The following is a 17,578-nucleotide window of genomic DNA, read 5'->3' on the forward strand; positions in this document are numbered from 1 at the left end:
CTGTGTGTAATTGGTGAAATAACAGGTTTTTATCCAATGTTTTGGTAGGTTTGTATAACATTAAATTCTCTTTGGAATGGTGTAATTGTTTCACTACTCCAAGTTTTCCTTTCATTGTTATAGCAACTTCAATGTAGGGGGTGAATTTTTCATTGCTGCAACAAGTGTTGACTCAGCGGTTCCACACCTTCAACAGAGGGGATAAAGGTGCACACTTTCGCTTTGTTAACCTACTAACTAGTCCAAATCAAGCTGCAAAGTGAAAAATTGTGTCACAGACATCTCCTTCAAATGTCATTGTCGAACGATCAATTGTTGAAGCAATGAAAATTTCACCCCCTACATTGAAGCTGCTATAACGATGAAAGAAAGGACTTGGAATAGTGAAATAATACACCATTTCAAAGAGAATTCAATGTTCTACAAACCTACCATATGATAAAGTTTTAGTTTTACTTTCTGAGTAGATTTTTGTCCACACCTTCTTCTACCTGAATTCCCAGTGTCGCTTTGGGCCGGCTAGACTCAGTTGGCGTCTGGGGTGGGCCGCAGCAGGGGGCAGGAGTCTTGGTGGGGTGTCTGCCAACCACCCTCGTTCGAGTCGGGGGTTGAAACAGAGCCTTGAGTACTTTGGAGAAATGTTTCCCTCTTTTAGGTAAGAGAGGCCGTGCTTTCGCACTGCCAAACAGGGTTGGGCGTGGAGTGAGAGGAGTAGGAACGCTGCGGTGTCCGCAGTGAAGGAGGCCTCTGTGATGGGAATAACGTTCCCGATTGCCACAATCTTGTGCGTCTTGGGAGTATTTACTGGGTCACTATTCTCGGGAACCGGGTGTTTTCCGGGTGGTAATCCCGTCCTGTCCCCAAACCTATGGATTGGGGTACAGTTAAGATTTAATTCACGAAAACGTCGACAGCCCCAAAAGTAAGTCTTTAATTTGCACTAACCTTGGAACTGGCGAGGAAGTGGACTGTATCTCGTGTGTAGGAGTTACTGCTGATGATATCCTGTCTTTATGCATAGGCCTATATGATATTGTACATATATCACGAAACGAGACGAGGTAATTGCGTTCAGCTTGAACGCCACGGAACAGGAGAAATGGAACGAAACGATGTTGACTTCTCGAGCACGCTTCTTGAAGTGCTGGGTTGAAAGATAAACGGGGAGATAAGGATAAAATGGAATTACAAAGTTGTGATTCTATGTCACAGATTTCTTCCAACGAATTAGCACCTGTGAGAAAATCGTCATGATATATATCATCACGAATCACTGCTGCTGCCAACAGAAATTTATCTCCTTCATCTTCTGCCAGTTGAATGAGAGCAAGTTGAGCAAGAAAACCAGACGGTTTCAAACCATATGTGATTGTTTTGAGCTCATAAACGACAATATCATCGGAAGGATCTTGATGAAACAATATGTGAAGGATAGAACGATCTTCTTCATCAACGAGGATAGCATGATACATTTTCATAACATCACACATGAATACGAATGAGTGAAGTCTGAATCTAGTTAACACATCACATATGTCATTTAACAATTTTGGACCTGAATGAAGAACTTGATTCAATGAAATGTGACTCTTTTTAGCAGACCCATCAAATACGAACCTTTGTTGTAGGTGATGACGGATTGAATACACAAAAATAAGGAATAAAATATTTACCTGGTTTTTTAGCAACTTCCATATGATCCAAAAGAAGATACTCTTCCATAAATGATATGTAATCAGATTTGAAACGAGCATCACGCAGCATACGACGCTCCAACAACAGAAAACGATTTAGAGCAACATCATGAGATTCATGAAATTTGAGTTGATTAGTGTCAACTTTGAAAGGGAGACGAACAACATATCTTCCTTCAGTATCACGTGTGTGAGTTTCAGCAAAATGTTTCTCACAAAACTCATCATTGGGACTAGGAAATTCATGATTAGGAATTTCTTCACTTTCCCAAAACTTATGAACCAAATTATTCAACGAGTTCTCAGAGGTGGACACGTCATTTATTGCAGTCAATGACTGATTAAGAAGACCGGAATGATTTGGAAATTCACCCAAAATAATGTCACCAAACACGGTAGGAATCATGCAAAATGAACACTCTTCACTAGATGAGACTTGACTATGATGACGTAATATTTTGTTGAATAACTGACATCCCAATAGAAGATCAACAGAACATTGTTCATAGAACACAGGATCAGCAAGGTTGAATTTTTTCAACTCATTTTGCACTTTTGAACTGAGATAAATAGGGGGCAATGAACCAACTATTTTATCAATCACATAAGCCTCAGCTTCTAAACGAGGGTGATTTGAGCCCTTAGGTTTCAACAAACATTTCACAACACCAGAAGAATTCCCTACACTCAAGGAATTTAAACCAGAGAAATTTTGTTGACAATCATGAACAGATAAACCAAGTTTCATAACAAGATCTTTTGTGATGAAATTAGCAGTACTACCAGAAACAATCATTAAACAAACACCAATAAACGAACCAGATGAATTTTTAATAACTGCTTGAGCAGTACCTAGAACAACACTCGTTTTAGGAATTAAACTAACAGTTGATGACTTATCAATAACATTATCAGTGATACCACAATGCTTAGAAGAATTTGAATTCTCAACATCATTCATAGTGCTATCAGTTTGAGTGATCGAATCAATGGATTTCGATTTCAAAGCAACTTTTGAGATGTTATCAGTAGACTTCTGATAACGAACAGGAGAATTCGAACGGCTATTATCACTACTACAAGGATAATGAAGTAATTTATTATCCATACGACCACAATAACACAACGATTTAGACTTGCATTGGTTTACAGCGTGAAAATTGGAGAAACAATTGAAACAGACCCTCAATGATTTAATAAATTCATTCCTAGCTTTTGGATCTCTTTTCAAGTAAGCAGGACATTTGAATAACGAATGATTCGTTGAGTTGCAAAATGAGCATTTTGTTTCAGCACTATCATTCAATTCACAAGTAACTGAGCTGCTTTTATTTCGAACGCTGTTATCAGCCTGAGTAGATAAGACAACCTTTTTCTGAAAAGACTTATTTTTCGGCTTTTCAATAGATTTTTGTTCATTAACAGACGGCACATCAGATGCAGATAATTGATAAGATCTAACTCTCTTATTCATGAAATCAATCAACTGTTGACAAGAAGGAAAGCTCTTATCAGCTACCTCGAGCTCAAACAATTCACGTGATATTTTGTCTAATTGACGAATAGCTAATGAGTACAAAATATAATCAGCCAAATCGGGAACTTTCAATGACTTCAGAGTCACCACTTTAACAAGAAAATCTTGAAGCAATTGGAACAAAGGTTTAAATGGGATTGAACTAGTTTTCAAAATCTTATTTACGTAGTAGTTTGCTAACACTCTATCACTCTCATAACGCTTGCATAGAGTTTTCCATGACAAATCAAAATCACTACTTTTCTGAAAAGATTTCACTACTCTGGCTGCTTCGCCTTTCAACAAATTATGCAAAATATGAGATTAATGAACAGGAGAAAAATATTTATCATCCACAATCAATGATGAGAAGATATTTTTGAATCTAGGCCAGTCTGAAATATCAGAGCCATGAAACGGTTTTATTTCAGTTGGAGGTAATATCATGTTCAAACAGGGAGAATGAGAGGTTGAAGTTGAGGGTTCACTTTCCTCCTTTGGTTTCTCATTTTTAATTTGATTCAATTTATCACAAGCATTTATTATTGCACAGGATAAATTATCAATAATGGTAAGTGATTGATATTCAGGTTCTCTAGTAGGTTCAACTTGAATAGATAATTCATTGATTTCATCTAAGAGTGCAGAATATTCTTTCACAGTATTTTCAATAGATATGCATCTTATCAAAAATTGAGATTGAATTTTAGGATCATTGATGTCCTTCAACAAGTCATAAGCTTGTTGAACACGGCTAAACAAAGTTTCTTTCTTCTTCACATGAATAGTAAGCAAGGCTTGTGGGCTTGCCATTGTAACTAAGTAACTGATTAGATAAACAAGGAGATTTGGAAAGGAACTTTGTAACTGGATTTAACATGGATATCAGTGCATGTATCAACAAGTAACACTACTATTAACGAATTGAAATTTAAATTGAAAAATAAATCTCTTGGAAATAGAACATATCCTAGGCCTGGTTGGACCATGTGGTAATCTCATCCTGTCCCCAAACCTATGGATTGGGGCACAGTTGAGATTTAATTCACGAAAACGTCGACAGCCCCAAAAGTAAGTCTTTAATTTGCACTAACCTTGCAACTGGCGAGGAAGTGGACTGTATCTTGTGTGTAGAAGTTACTGCTGACGATATCCTGTCTTTATGCTTAGGCCTATATGATATTGTACATATATCATGAAACGAGACGAGGTAATTGCATTCAGCTCGAACGCCACGGAACAGGAGAAATGGAACAAAACGATGTTGACTTCTCGAGCACACTTCTTGAAGTGCTGGGTTGAAAGATAAACGGGGAGGATGAAGGAGGGGTGAGGGAGAGAGGTTATCTTGCCTCTTTGGGAGAGGGGGAAGGGGAGGAAAGCACAAACTAATCAAGCCACAATCAAGGCTGCCGATCCTCCGTGAATCCACCACCGGGGGTACGGATTGAACTCGGGGTCGTCGAAAAGGCCTTCCCTAGCCTTTCTCGAGTTCCTCTTGTGATTCCGGAGTGAAGTCCAAGTCCTCGGGCACCGGGTGTCTTCTTGAGGCCCGGATCGATCTCAGAGTTCTCGCAAAGGCTTCCCTCAGCCTTTCTTGAGGTCCTCTCTCGATTCCGGAGTGAATTGGCAAGCTGCGGGAGCCCGCACACCGGACTTCTCTTCTGATCACTAAGTCCAAGTCCTCGGGAACTGGGTGTCTTCCTGGGGTCCGGATCGATCTCGGAGTTCTCGCAAAGGCTTTCCCTAGCCTTTCTCCAGGTCCTCTTGCGATTCTGGAGTGAATCGGCAAGCTGCGGGAGCCCGTGCACCGGACTTCTCTTCTGATCACTAAGTCCTAGTCCTCGGGCACCGGGTGTCTTCCTAGGGTCCGGATCGAGCTTGGAGTTCTCGCAAAGGCTTTCCCTAGCCTTTCTCGAGGTCCTCTTGCGATTCCGGAGTGAATCGGCAAGCTGTGGGAGCCTGCGCACTGGACTTCTCTTCTGATCGCTAAGTCCTAATCCTCGGGCACCGGGTGTCTTCCTGGGGCCCGGATCGCTCTCGGAGTTGTCGGAAAGGCTTTTCCTAGCCTTTCTTGTGGTCCTCTTGCGATTCGAGGTTCCAGCAATAATGTACCAAGATCAGGTTTTAACCAAAACCTGGCATGTCGCTGCTGGTTTTAACAGGCAGGTTGAAGCCCAAACTTGTTGAAAAAGTCGAACAACACTCGTCCAAGTATGTGTCAAACTGCAGAGCTCCCAGTGTCTGAGATTAACCACCTTTGATCGGTCGTCAAAGGATTCGGAGTACACTCAAAGCACGAGATGTACTATGTTGCTAGCTGCGCGCTGCTTCCTTCACTCTCTCTGTCAACCGCTTGCACTGGACACCCGAACCAGACTGACTGCCTACCAGCCTTTTATGAGCCATCCTCAGTGGCCAAAATGGAGGGGAGTAAGGATGCGCATCACCGCTGAGCGGTAGCCCAATGGCTAGGCTGCTCGTTGACCTCTGTGATTCCATCAGAGAAACTGAGCGTCTTATAACAAGACCTAAACTCAATTCCCTTCATTAGTTACGATATACATTGTGACACACTGTTCCTACTAAGGGGAAGGGGGGGAAAGAAATGGGAAGGAAGGGGGGGTGAGGATGGAAAGGGTACATGGCTGACAGAATGTCCCAAGACACTGAGTACATTCTACCACCTCTCCACCGGTCATAGAAGACTGAGCAATAAATGGGTGCCAGGTTGGCTCCTCGCCAACCAGTGACAGTGCGTCGTCATGCTTCTGCACCATGCTTCCGCACTGCGTGGAGACGCCGTGCTCTCGCACTGCAAAGGGGATGCTGTGCTTTCGCACTGTAAGGAGATGCTGTGCTTTTGCACTGCAAAGGGGACGCTGTGCTTTCGCACTGCAAGAGTCGCCATGATTTCGCACTGCTAAAGGACGCCGTGCTTCCGCACTGCAGGATAGAGTCACTGTGCTTCCACACTGCAAGTAGATGCTGTGCTTTTGCACTGCAAAGAGGATGCAGTGCTTTTGCACTGCAAGAGTTGCCGTGCTTCCACACTGCCAAAGGACGCCATGCTTCTGCACTGCAGGATATAGAGACACTGTGCATCCGCACTGCAGGGAGGCGCCCTGCTTCCGCACTACGAAGGGGATGCCGTGCTTTCACACTGCAAGAGTCGCTGTGCTTCTGCACTGCTAAAGGATGCCGTGCTTCCACACTGCAGGATATAGAGACGCCATGCTTCCGCACTGCAGGGAGATGCCGTGCTTTCGCATTGCAAAGGGGACGGAGTGCTTTGGCACTGCAAGAGTCGCCATGCTTCCACACTGCCAAAGGATGCCATGCTTCCACACTGCAGGATAGAGTCTCCGTGCTTCTGCACTGCAGGATAGAGTCTCCGTGCTTCTGCACTGCAAGGAGACGCTAAACTCTTAAGCTGAAAAGGAACGCCGTGCTTCCGCACTGCAAGAATCGCCGTGCTTCCACACTGCTAAAGGAGACCATGCTGCCGCACTGCAGGATATAGAGATGTCATGCTTCCACAATGCGGGGAGACGCCGTGTTTTCACACTGCTAGAGCCGCCGTGCTTCTGCACTGCTAAAGGATGCCGTGCTTCTGCACTGCAGGATAGAGTCGCCGTGCTTCTGCACTGCAAGGAGATGCTGTGCTTTCGCACTGCAAAGGGGACGCCGTGCTCCCGCACTGCCAAAGGACGCTGTGCTTCCGCACTGCAGGATATAGAGATGCTATGCTTCCGCACTGCAGGGAGGCACTGTGCTTTTGCACTGCAAAGAAGACGCCATGCTTTTGCACTGCAAGAGTCGTCATGCTTCTGCACTGCTAAAGGATGCCGTGCTTCGCACTGCAGGATATAGATACGCCGTGATTCCGCACTGCAGGGAGACGCCGTGCTTTTGCACTGCAAAGGGGATGCCGTGCTTTCACACTGCAAGAGTCGCCATGCTTCCGCACTGCTAAAGGACGCCATGCTTCTGCACTGCAGGATAAAGGGTAACACAGAACACAAAGCCGGGCTTTCGCCCTGCGAGCCGTGCTCATGCACTGTGTGCCGTGCTCGCGCACTGCATGCCATGCTTGCGCACTGCGTGCCGTGCTTGCGCTCTGTGTGCTGTGCTTGCGCACTGCGTGACGTGCTTTTGCATTGCGTGCCGTGTTTTCACACTGCTGTGGTGCTTCCGCACCGCAAAGGTGTGCGTCCGCATAATGACAATCCAGACACACACTGATTGATGTGTAATGTTTGCACACAACATTCGGACGAGCTAGCAATCTGGCTGCAGTGTTTCCACACTTCTGTAATCAAGCTTGTGCACTATCTTTGCCGGGCTTTCACCCTGCGGGCCGGGCTTTCGCCCTGCATGTCATGCTTGCGCTCTGTGTGCCGTGCTTGCGCACTGCGTGCTGTGCTCTCGCACTGCGTGGCGTGCTTGCGCACTGCGTGCTGTGCTCTCACACTGCATGCCGTGCTAGCACACTGCATGGTGTGCTCATGCACTGCGTGCCATGCTCGCGCACTGCGTACAATGCTTTTGCACTGCATGCTGTGTTTTCACACTGCGTGCCATGTTGTCAAACTGCCAAACTTTGCCATGCTTGTGCACTGCATTTGCTGGGTTTGCACCCTGCGCGGCCGTGCCTGCGCCCTGCCAAATTTTGCTGTGCTTGCACACTGCATTTGCCGTGCTTGCGCCCTGTGAGGCTGTGCTTGTGCACTGCCAAACTTCGCCGTGCTTGCGCACTGCATTTGCCAGGCTTGCACCCTGCACGGTCGTGCTTACGCACTGCCAATCTTTGCTGTGCTTGCACACTGCATTTGCCAGGCTTGTGCCCTGTGCGGCCGTGCTTGTGCACTGCCAAACTTCGCCGTGCTTGCGCACTGCATTTGCCGGGCTTGAGCCCTGTGCGGCCATGCTTGCGCACTGCATTTGCTGGGCCTGTGCCCTGCACGGTCGTGCTTGCGCACTGCCAAACTTCGCCGAGGGATGCTTAGGACTTTACCCAAGCCCGACATCCATTGGGAAGTCATACCCTGATCCTCGGGCGCCCGGAGCGAGGGCACATTCCAGGGTGGAAGGATTGGTGGGTCACCTTCTTGACCGAAGGCCGGTCCCCAATGGCCTAAGGGCAAGGCCTCGTCCGTGGTCGGCAGTAGTCAGGCGGATAGGTGGCGGAAGCGGAGTCCCTTCCTCCTCATCCTCAAAGTTCCATTATTTCAGGCACTCCAGGATGGGCGGTGGTGGTTGGGCGGGTTGTCGGCGGTTGACTACAGGAGGCTGGTAGCCCACCAGCACTCTCAGGAGGTCCGCGTGGTCCGGCAGAGGCTGCTCCCCAAGCCTCTGTGAGGACCCTCTCCTGAATCCAGCATGGGGTGGGGAGAGTCGGGGTTGTCGGCCGTGTTGAGGTGCAGGGAGGAGTTGTGGGTTGCACAACCTCCTCGAGAGTTCCATATGCCGGAGAAATGGAGAAGTCTGGTATCTCTGGTATCTCCATCAGGGAGCCGGCGGCTGCAGAGGTCGAGGGGAGATGCACCTCAGCTCTGTCTGAGCCAGCATGGGTCTCGGAAGAAGACAGATTCACCGTGACCACCACATCTTGGTTGCGTCCCATTTGCAGGGTGGGGAGGACCTCGAACAATTTGCTTGAGGCAGTTTCCACCAAGGTATCCACTGGAGGGGTTCGATGTTGAAGGAGCCGGAGATGCTGCTGTCCAATTATCCTCTCGGCTTGCCAGTGGGTCAGGCCTTCTTGGACGTGTTGAAAACACTGAACATCCCATCACTGGATGCGTTGCAGTCTTTTAACTTGGCAAAATTTTGCCATGACTGCATGGACCACATCGTAGTCTTCAGAGGTGGTCCGGTGTCCCGGGTCAAGGATGGTGGTGAGTGCTTCCTTCCGGTTCACTACGGCGAGAGTGATGCCTCCTCGCCATATCAGAGAAAAACCAAGGAGGGTGTCGCTCCTCATATTTTTCAATACTTCCCGAAGTCCTTCTGGGGAACGCCCCACATGCCGTGTATGTAGAGCCTGGAACGGCGAAAACCTTCCCTCCTCAGTCAAGGAAAGCCACTCCATCTCGCTGAGTACTTGGTTGGTGAACGAGGTGCGGAATGATGGCATTTTCCACAGGGTAGATTGAGAAAAGACGAAGAAAAATCGAAAAGAAGGTGATAAAAATGAAATGAATGGCGCTGGAGAAATGAGGAAGCCGACGATGGCGGTTATCGATTTCGAAGAAAATACAACACAAGTAACTAGAGAAAAATGCAATAGGAAATGAAACAGAGTTTGTATAAGAAGTAGAAGAAATATCAGTACAGTGATGAGAGACTCAAAAGAAATAATCTAGAATCACAGTGTCTAATAATAATAAGCTGCTCTACAATAGCCGGTAACCTGATGTTGACTGAACGGTAGCTAACAACAGACTGACATAGTGGAGTCAGAGAAGCAACAATAAACCGGAGAAAAACAGGAATAATCTGGAATTATTGGCTTGAATAAAATGGAAAATGCAAGATCGGATGAGAATAATCTGTATAATAGACAAAACAAGTTGATTATTTTATCTTATTGCAAGCGACAACCGCTCAACAGTCACATAGCACTGAGATTCAGATTAAACTGGCAGAACTACAGAATAGGATAAACGCCGTTCCTAATGCTCATTCTAATATGAAACGATGGCAAAATTTTCTCTTATTAATTCCCTTAATAGAATTGATTTATTGAAGATGAAATATAGCCACTGAAAATGTCCACAAGCACAGGCCGTGAGAAACTTGGATCCCTCTACTGAACGTGACCAAATCACAATTAGAACAATAGCACAATAGAACTTTGACTACTGCAATACCAATACAGCTCAAGTAATCTTCTAAACCGAGATGGAATTGAATGAGTTGAAATAATGGAGATTTTATTTCACTTATTACTGGCCTTCAGGTCCTTTTCATTTTCAATAAAATATTGGAGCAATTGAATCATATTTGAAACCAACAAAAATAGGATTGTAGTGCATCATGACTCCCAATCAAACTCAACTTATTCAATTACTATGAATAATCCATTGCAACATAATTGACTTACAACATAATCCACAGAAAAATAACTCCTGTTATTTACTGCATCGTAATTACTAATTACCACGGACCCAAGCAATTATTGCTGGTTTCATTCTATGATCATAATAAATATTTAATCCATAACCTCATGGATAAATAATATTATTCAGGATAATCTGACAACTAACTTACTCCAATGACATAAATCGTCATACAGTTCACAGGCTGCAATTGACGACTTGAAAAATAAAATAGTACAAATTCCATCTTTTTAACCCGTGCTTGGTAAGGGGAATTGGATTAGGAGTTTCAAGACAACAAAATGGCGATTTTACTGGAGATGAAAGAAAAGAGTAACAAGATTTTTCTGACTTATCAGATAAAGTCCAGAGACTTATTATCTGAATAAATAAACTGAAATGGTTGAGTTGCCACTCAGCTTAATTTTGACTCTGATTAACCAGGACAATTTTCTCGGAAAATTGTTATTATTTTGCTACCTTTAAATATAGGCCTGATATCAATGTATTTCTCCCAACTAAGAAATAATTATTTCCATCCTCCAATATCACGACTAGTTTCAACTAGTGCCAATGCTATTAACTATCTTGAACTCCATAATTAAGTGTGAACTATATTTCAAAATATTTTTTCTTCAAATTTGATGCTATTTCTCCTTCTGGCCACTCACCTTATTACTGATGTTGAATTACCCTTCTTTTGTACTCCATCAGCCGAGTGGGCAGCGTCACCCGGCTTACATGATTCCTCCTGTCGTCACCGTCCTCCTCTGCTCTGGCTCCTCCATCATTGCCCTCTCGGCCGTCGCGGCTGGCTCCTATTCCGCCGCCGTCTCCTCCATCCTCGTCCTCTTCCTCCTTGGGAAGGGGTGGCAAGATCTGTATATCCTTCACGTGAACAGTCAGCCTTTTACCGGCAGCTTCTTTTAATAACACTACAGAAGCGCTCAACATTTTCTCTACCTCATAGGGCCCAGAAAATTTCGGAGCTAGCTTAGCCACAAACTGGTTCACTCCGGATGAGAGATGATAATCCCTCTTATACACCAACTGGCCCGTCCTTAGTTCCAGCGGTCTTCGCCTTAGATTATAATACCTCCTGGTATTATTATAGGCCTCGTTTAGATCATCTAAAACGAGTTTCTGCGCATGCTTCAATACTTGCAGCCTTCTCAGCTGGGCTGCTCAACTCGTGCCTCCATCTGGGATCGCCTCCCTCCTCGCCGCAAGCATCTCCTGGTGCTTTCAATTCCCTTCCGAAGTTGAGGAAAGCAGGAGTATACTTAGTACCGACGTGTACTGCTGTATTCATGGAAAAATCAGCATGGTGCTCGCCCACATAGAGCTGCATCATAGTCTTCAGGACTCTATGAACCCTCTCCGTAGGGTTACAGCTCGGTGTATAAGGTGGAGTGTAGAATAATGTGATGCCATTATCTTTACAGTATGACTTGAAAAGTCTACTTGTATACTGTGTTCCATTATCACAGATTAGCAGCTTCGGCACCCCGAATTTGGTGACGACTAGCTCTCTCAAAGCTCGTGCTATGGCATTGCTGTCTGCCTGAGCTAGCGGCCGAGCTTCCGCCCACTTCATGAACTGGTCCTGAAATACCACCAGGTATTTATTCCCTCACTTCGAGCGAGGTAATGGGCCCACAATATCGGTGCTAATAGTCTCACAGGGTCGCACCACCTTCCTCTGGCTATTCATCTGCCCATATGGAGACCGCTGCTCCACTTTATGCTTCATACAGGTCTCGCAGCGCCTCACATACTTCGCGACATCTGAATAAAAGCCTGGCCAGTAGTAGCAACAGGCTATCCGGTGATAAGTCCGGAACACTCCTTGATGGCCCGCTGTCGGTGCATCGTGGCTTTGTTGAAGTATTTCAGCCCTTGCACCTCTTGGAATACACAGCTTCCAGCCATCACTCTCCGGCGCATCAGGAGGTTGCTGATGAGCCCATATATGTCGATATAAGGCCTCACCCCTCACCATATAGTCGGGATACTTCTCTGGATGATGGGGTAGATTGCTCTTCATCCTCCTTCTCCATCTGTCATCTTCCATGACAATGGCGGCCACCGCTCCTGTGGGTTCCTTTTGGACTTCCTGTGGATCGGCCAGTACGTCGCCTCCTGGCAACGCTCGTGAGAGAGCATCAGGGACCACATTCAGCTTTCCTCGTCGGTATTTGATGACCAAGTTGTACTGCTGCATTTCTAAGGCCCATCTTGCTAGCATTCCTGTCGGGTTCGGGATAGCTCTAAGCCACTTTAGAGCCTGGTGATCTGTGATCACTATAGTCTTGTACCCCTCTATATACGGCTTGAATTTTCTCAAAGCGAAAATCACAGCCAGGCACTCCTTCTCGGTGGTGGAATACATCAGTTCGGCCCCTTTGAGCCCTCTGCTTGCATAGGCGATGATCTTCTCCTCTCCGTCGACCACCTGAGTAAGCACAGATCCTAATCCATACTCCAAGGCATCTGTCTGGAGCGTGAACGGAAGTTCAAAGTGAGGATACGTGAGCACTGGAGATCTAGTGAGGGCCCCCTTTATCTCCTGGAAAGCTCTCTCCTCTTCTGGTCCCCAGTGCCACTCCACTCCTACCTTCAACAACCAGTGTAATGGGGTTGCAAGGTCTGAGAAATTCGGGACAAACCTCCTATACCAGGATGCCAATCCTAGAAAACTCTGGAGCATCCTGAGCCGCTGCAGAGTTGGGAACTCGTTTACAGCTCTCACTGTTTCAGGATCGGTCCTGAGTCCTTGCTCTGTCACTATGTGACCCAAGTAGCGTAGCTCCCGCTTCAAGAACTGGCATTTTTATTGGTTGATTATCAAGCCAGCCTCTCGCAGCCTACTGAACACTCTAGCTAAATTTAGCATATGAGCCCAGCATGAAGCATAAAGCACAGGGTTCCAATTCCGGTCCAATTACCCGGTCAAATCCAAGCCATGCTGGATTCAAGACCCCTGTGTCCATTGAGCTCAGATCCGCACAAACCACTAGCGCTTACACCAGCACATTTTCTGACATTGACACCTCTCAAATATCTTCCTATACAGGATGTCGAATAGTCGAAAAATCTTCAATTAATCGTTTGAATCGTTTCGAGTTAGTCAGCCAAATGGTTCAATCTTTTTTGGAGTAGATGGCGAAAGGAGTACCTCCACAAATTACAGGTCAGACAGAAGTGGTGCAAAGATACAGCATCACTCACAGTCGGAATGGTGGTGATAGTGGACCAGCCTAATCTTCCCCCTTTGAAGTGGCCAATGGGTTTGATTGAGAAGGTATTTCCCAGATCAGATGGGGTTTTGAGAGTGGCTACAGTACAGTTGGTTAATGGACGTTATAAGCGGCCGGCTACAAAACTGTATGCATTGCCAAATCAATGAGCATTGTAAGCTCGTGTAGCCTTGTATTTGTCAAGTAGTTTTTCTTTTTGTGTGTGTAGTTCACACATTTTGTTCATTGGTCCTTTGTTTTTTCTTGGTGTTGGTTTTTTCTAGAATGTTTTTTTTTGGGTGGGTTTGTGGATTTTTTTGTGTTCCCAGCTTTGGCTGAAAATTAATTTTACAGGGTCAGGGGTATGTTGATACCATTTGGAATTGATGGAGTTTGGCGCTGAGTAGTTAGCTTTCAATCTTCCCCATCTACTGGCGCACTCCAGTGCATAATTGTTTAATTGTTTGGCTTGTAGTTTTTCGTTCAGTTGGTTCAAAAAGCTGCCTCCCTTGATAGGACAGTCCAGCTCATTTGTTGATTTGTTCGTATTTTCTAATGGAAATTATTAATTGTAATTTTGTGTCGCCAATTGTAGGGAGTAATACTTTATTCTAAAGTACATGTGAAAATTTGAGTATTTTTTATTGGTAGTTGTAGTGAATTGATAGTAAAAGTGAGAAGCAGAGTTCCATACATGATTCAAAAACTCTCTACAGTACCTGGCTTCATCATAAATCATCAGAGGTCAAGTGATTTATTTACATTTCTCTATTCCTTGATTCTTTCCTTTACCTTTTTACCACCCAAAACTATAGGTAAGAATCACTCTGACTTACAGCATAGATCATCAGCCGGGGTAAGTTTTAATAATAGAGATTTTCATTGCATCATGAATAGATACATTAGTCTTTTTCTGCCAGAATATATTGAATATTAAGTCAATTGAAATTACAGTCCACTGAATCAGAAATTTGTATAACTATCGTTCTTCAAAAAATCAAACTGAGAAACATACTAAACACATTTATCTATCAATCATAACAAGAGTGGCCATATGCACAACTGTCTTGTTTGAACTTTCCAACACGACTTGGCTAGTCATGTAAAGTCAATTTTCTGACTCCAGGGTTCAAAGCCGGTCTAGAACTTAGATAGATCCCGAGCTCGGAAACAGGCCCTAAAATGGTCTGTTGATTGAATGATCACTATAATTGTTATTAGTGGAAGTGGGTTTCACAATAAAAGAGGTGTTTCACACTGGAGGACCGCATATAGAACATAAAACAATACAATTGAATTGCCTCTATGGCAGTGTAGAGTGACATGTATTCGTTTGGACGGTGCGGTGTGGACTGACTGGTGACTGGATGTACAATATTCATACAGGTAAAGGAGTGAAGGAAGGAGGAGATAATGAAAATTTTGTGGAGTGAACAACTACAAGACTCAACTCATTTCGGACTATGTGTGATGCTTATCTAAATTTGGGATAGGGATAGCACAAGGTTACCTTACTTTTTCTCTACCTATCATTTCGATGATGTACTTATTGTATGAATTGATAAAGAATAGAGAAAAGGAATATAAGGAAAAAATGAAAGTCTTATCCCATTATATTCATTCATGTACTGTTATTGCCAAGTGGCATTCAACATTAGATTACAAAATCTATCTGAATTCTTACTTATCTATTCCCATTATATTATAACTACCTATTTTCCTATATTTTGTTCATAGTCAAAGCTGAAAAACTTACTCACTTGCATCCATCTGCTGAAACGATCTATTATGTACGATCTGATAATAATATGATTGTAGTTATATTTACATATATATATTTTTTCTCATTTCTGTACTGTATTATAATTAGAGCCTATAATGGCTCATAATGAAGGTGAAAAAACTGTAAAATCAAAGATTTTTCTAAATACAGCCTCTAGTGCTTCAGAAACGCTCTAGAAGCGAGCTATGAAGGATTTAAGTAGATACATTCATACTGTGAACAGTCCCAACTTTCATGACTTGACATGATTGACGGATTAACTTGTAGAAGGTGATGCTGGCAAGATGGTATCCAAGTTCCAAGAGACTTGTATCAGCACAGCACCCAGACAGCTACAAGACCTGGGAGATTTGTATAGCACATGCAACCAAGCCTGCTTTTTGCAGCCATACTCTATATGTTTATATTTCTACATTGTTAGAAAAAGATTTGGCAACATTGCAGAGCTAGAAGAGGATAGCACTATCTGCTATCTGCAAATGATGGACTTGGATATCAATACCAATGTCAATCCAATACTGTCATTATAACGTAAACATAACTATAGCTGCAGGTGGAAGATATAGGTACTGTTCCCTCCCTCACCCTCTGGTAAACACTGATCTCATCAAATTGATTCCTCCAACCAACAATAATCTATCAGCACACAAGAAAATAGACAGACATTACCTTCTGCTGTAACTGACGAGTTTCCAGAAACTATAATAGCTGTAGCTACATCAAATGAGATTTTGAAAATTCTTTGAATATCTCCTTGAGTGAATGGTTTTCCTCCATTCAATGTGGCGAGATCGATAGGACAACTGAAATCAGGAAAATTAATACATTAAAATGCATGCATATTATTTTGGTAACATGAAAATTTCGGTACACACTGGAATAAACAGACATGCATGATACACACATGTGCAAATGCATGTTTATCATGCAAACACACACATTTTAATAATGTATGTTTCGGGATCAATGCAAGGCTTCTAACATGTAACAAACAATCAATACAATGAATAAACCACTATAAAATTACAAATTATAGCCTAATGATACGTACAAAAAAAATTCAACCTCAAATAGAGTAGTGAAAAAAAATAAACAACAAAAAATCAAAGATATAAAAACCTAACCATCAACAAATTTTGTTCATAACCGTTTTCTGCAATGATGCAACATAGTATGATAATGTACACACACATGTTCATCATGCATGTCCTGTCGTTGGTGACCATCCTTACATAAACAGGTCGAATTGAAGAACAAGATCTTCCACAAATAATTATAGAGGAGAACGTGTTTTCCTTCAACAGCTCATAAAACAATTCTTCACATACCACCTAATTATAATAGGCCAATAGTATCTCAAGTCACAAGGATGGGAAGGGACCTTCTGGAGGCAAGTATGATGTTTCTATAGTGAGGTCCACGTTATAATGACAGTGGATGAAGATAGAAGAATAGTGATGCTGATTCTCTTCATTGATTAATTATATTTCTATACTGTCAAAAACATAATTGGCATCGTTGTAGACCTAGAAAAGGATAGTACCACCGGCTTTGTCGAATGATAGACAAGGAGAGCAAAACCAAAGTTGATCAAATAATGTCATTATAACGTGGACATCACCATAGTCGAGGTGTTAGCCGAGACTAGAATATTTCATTTGGGCACTGCAAAAGACATTCACGTCCAAGTAATTTACACTTTTTTTGTCATAATAATTCAGAAAAGAACAATTGAGAAACAGAAAACATCACCTGCTTGTGCTGACATTACAACATGCATTCTATAAACATAACCTAGTTTACAAGTTCAAAATTAGGAATTTCTTGATTGTAGTCTGCAAAACTTCCACCTAGAGCGCTGAAAGGTGGTTTTTGTTCCAGTTTTGCTGTTCCAAGTTTGGAACTAGGAAACATATTGCCGTGCTACCAATTTATCCTAAATAGGTTGAATAGCATTTTTCACCTATTAACCTAAAGAAAGTTATCGGCTCCAAAATGGTAAATTCTTGATAAATTATGAATGGATCTATTGCTTATGAATAAGAAATCCAGTTTTCAGAGCAAACCAACTTATAATTTTCATAAGAATTTTGGCAATATACAACACAAATCCACAGAACAACACCTTACAATGCTTAAACATATAACATCATTATAAGCTAAAATACTTATCCATTTATATAGTTGAAAACAATGGCTATGGGCTTGTTCACACTCAAATAAAGTTATACAATACTTTGAAT

General features: G+C 43.4%; 2 protein-coding genes across 5 annotated transcripts in view; one reads left to right on the forward strand and one right to left on the reverse strand.

Annotated features, from left to right (window-relative positions):
• Positions 1-17,578, forward strand: part of LOC111060672 (gastrula zinc finger protein XlCGF17.1-like) — a 458,016-nt gene that overhangs the window by 196,709 nt on the left and 243,729 nt on the right. The gene's annotated exons all lie outside the window — the stretch shown is intronic.
• Positions 1-17,578, reverse strand: part of LOC111058490 (proline-rich protein HaeIII subfamily 1) — a 176,017-nt gene that overhangs the window by 4,176 nt on the left and 154,263 nt on the right. For all 4 annotated transcript variants that reach the window (XR_005572887.1, XM_039440857.1, XM_039440856.1 and 1 more), the window contains one exon: positions 16,005-16,138. Coding sequence is in view for 3 of the 4 variants with exons in the window: in XM_039440857.1 (XP_039296791.1) it covers positions 16,005-16,138 (134 nt within the window). In the remaining variant the exon portion in view is untranslated. The remainder of the gene's footprint in view (positions 1-16,004; positions 16,139-17,578) is intronic.

Source organism: Nilaparvata lugens, chromosome 14, assembly GCF_014356525.2.
Source record: "Nilaparvata lugens isolate BPH chromosome 14, ASM1435652v1, whole genome shotgun sequence".
NCBI lineage: Eukaryota > Metazoa > Arthropoda > Insecta > Hemiptera > Delphacidae > Nilaparvata > Nilaparvata lugens.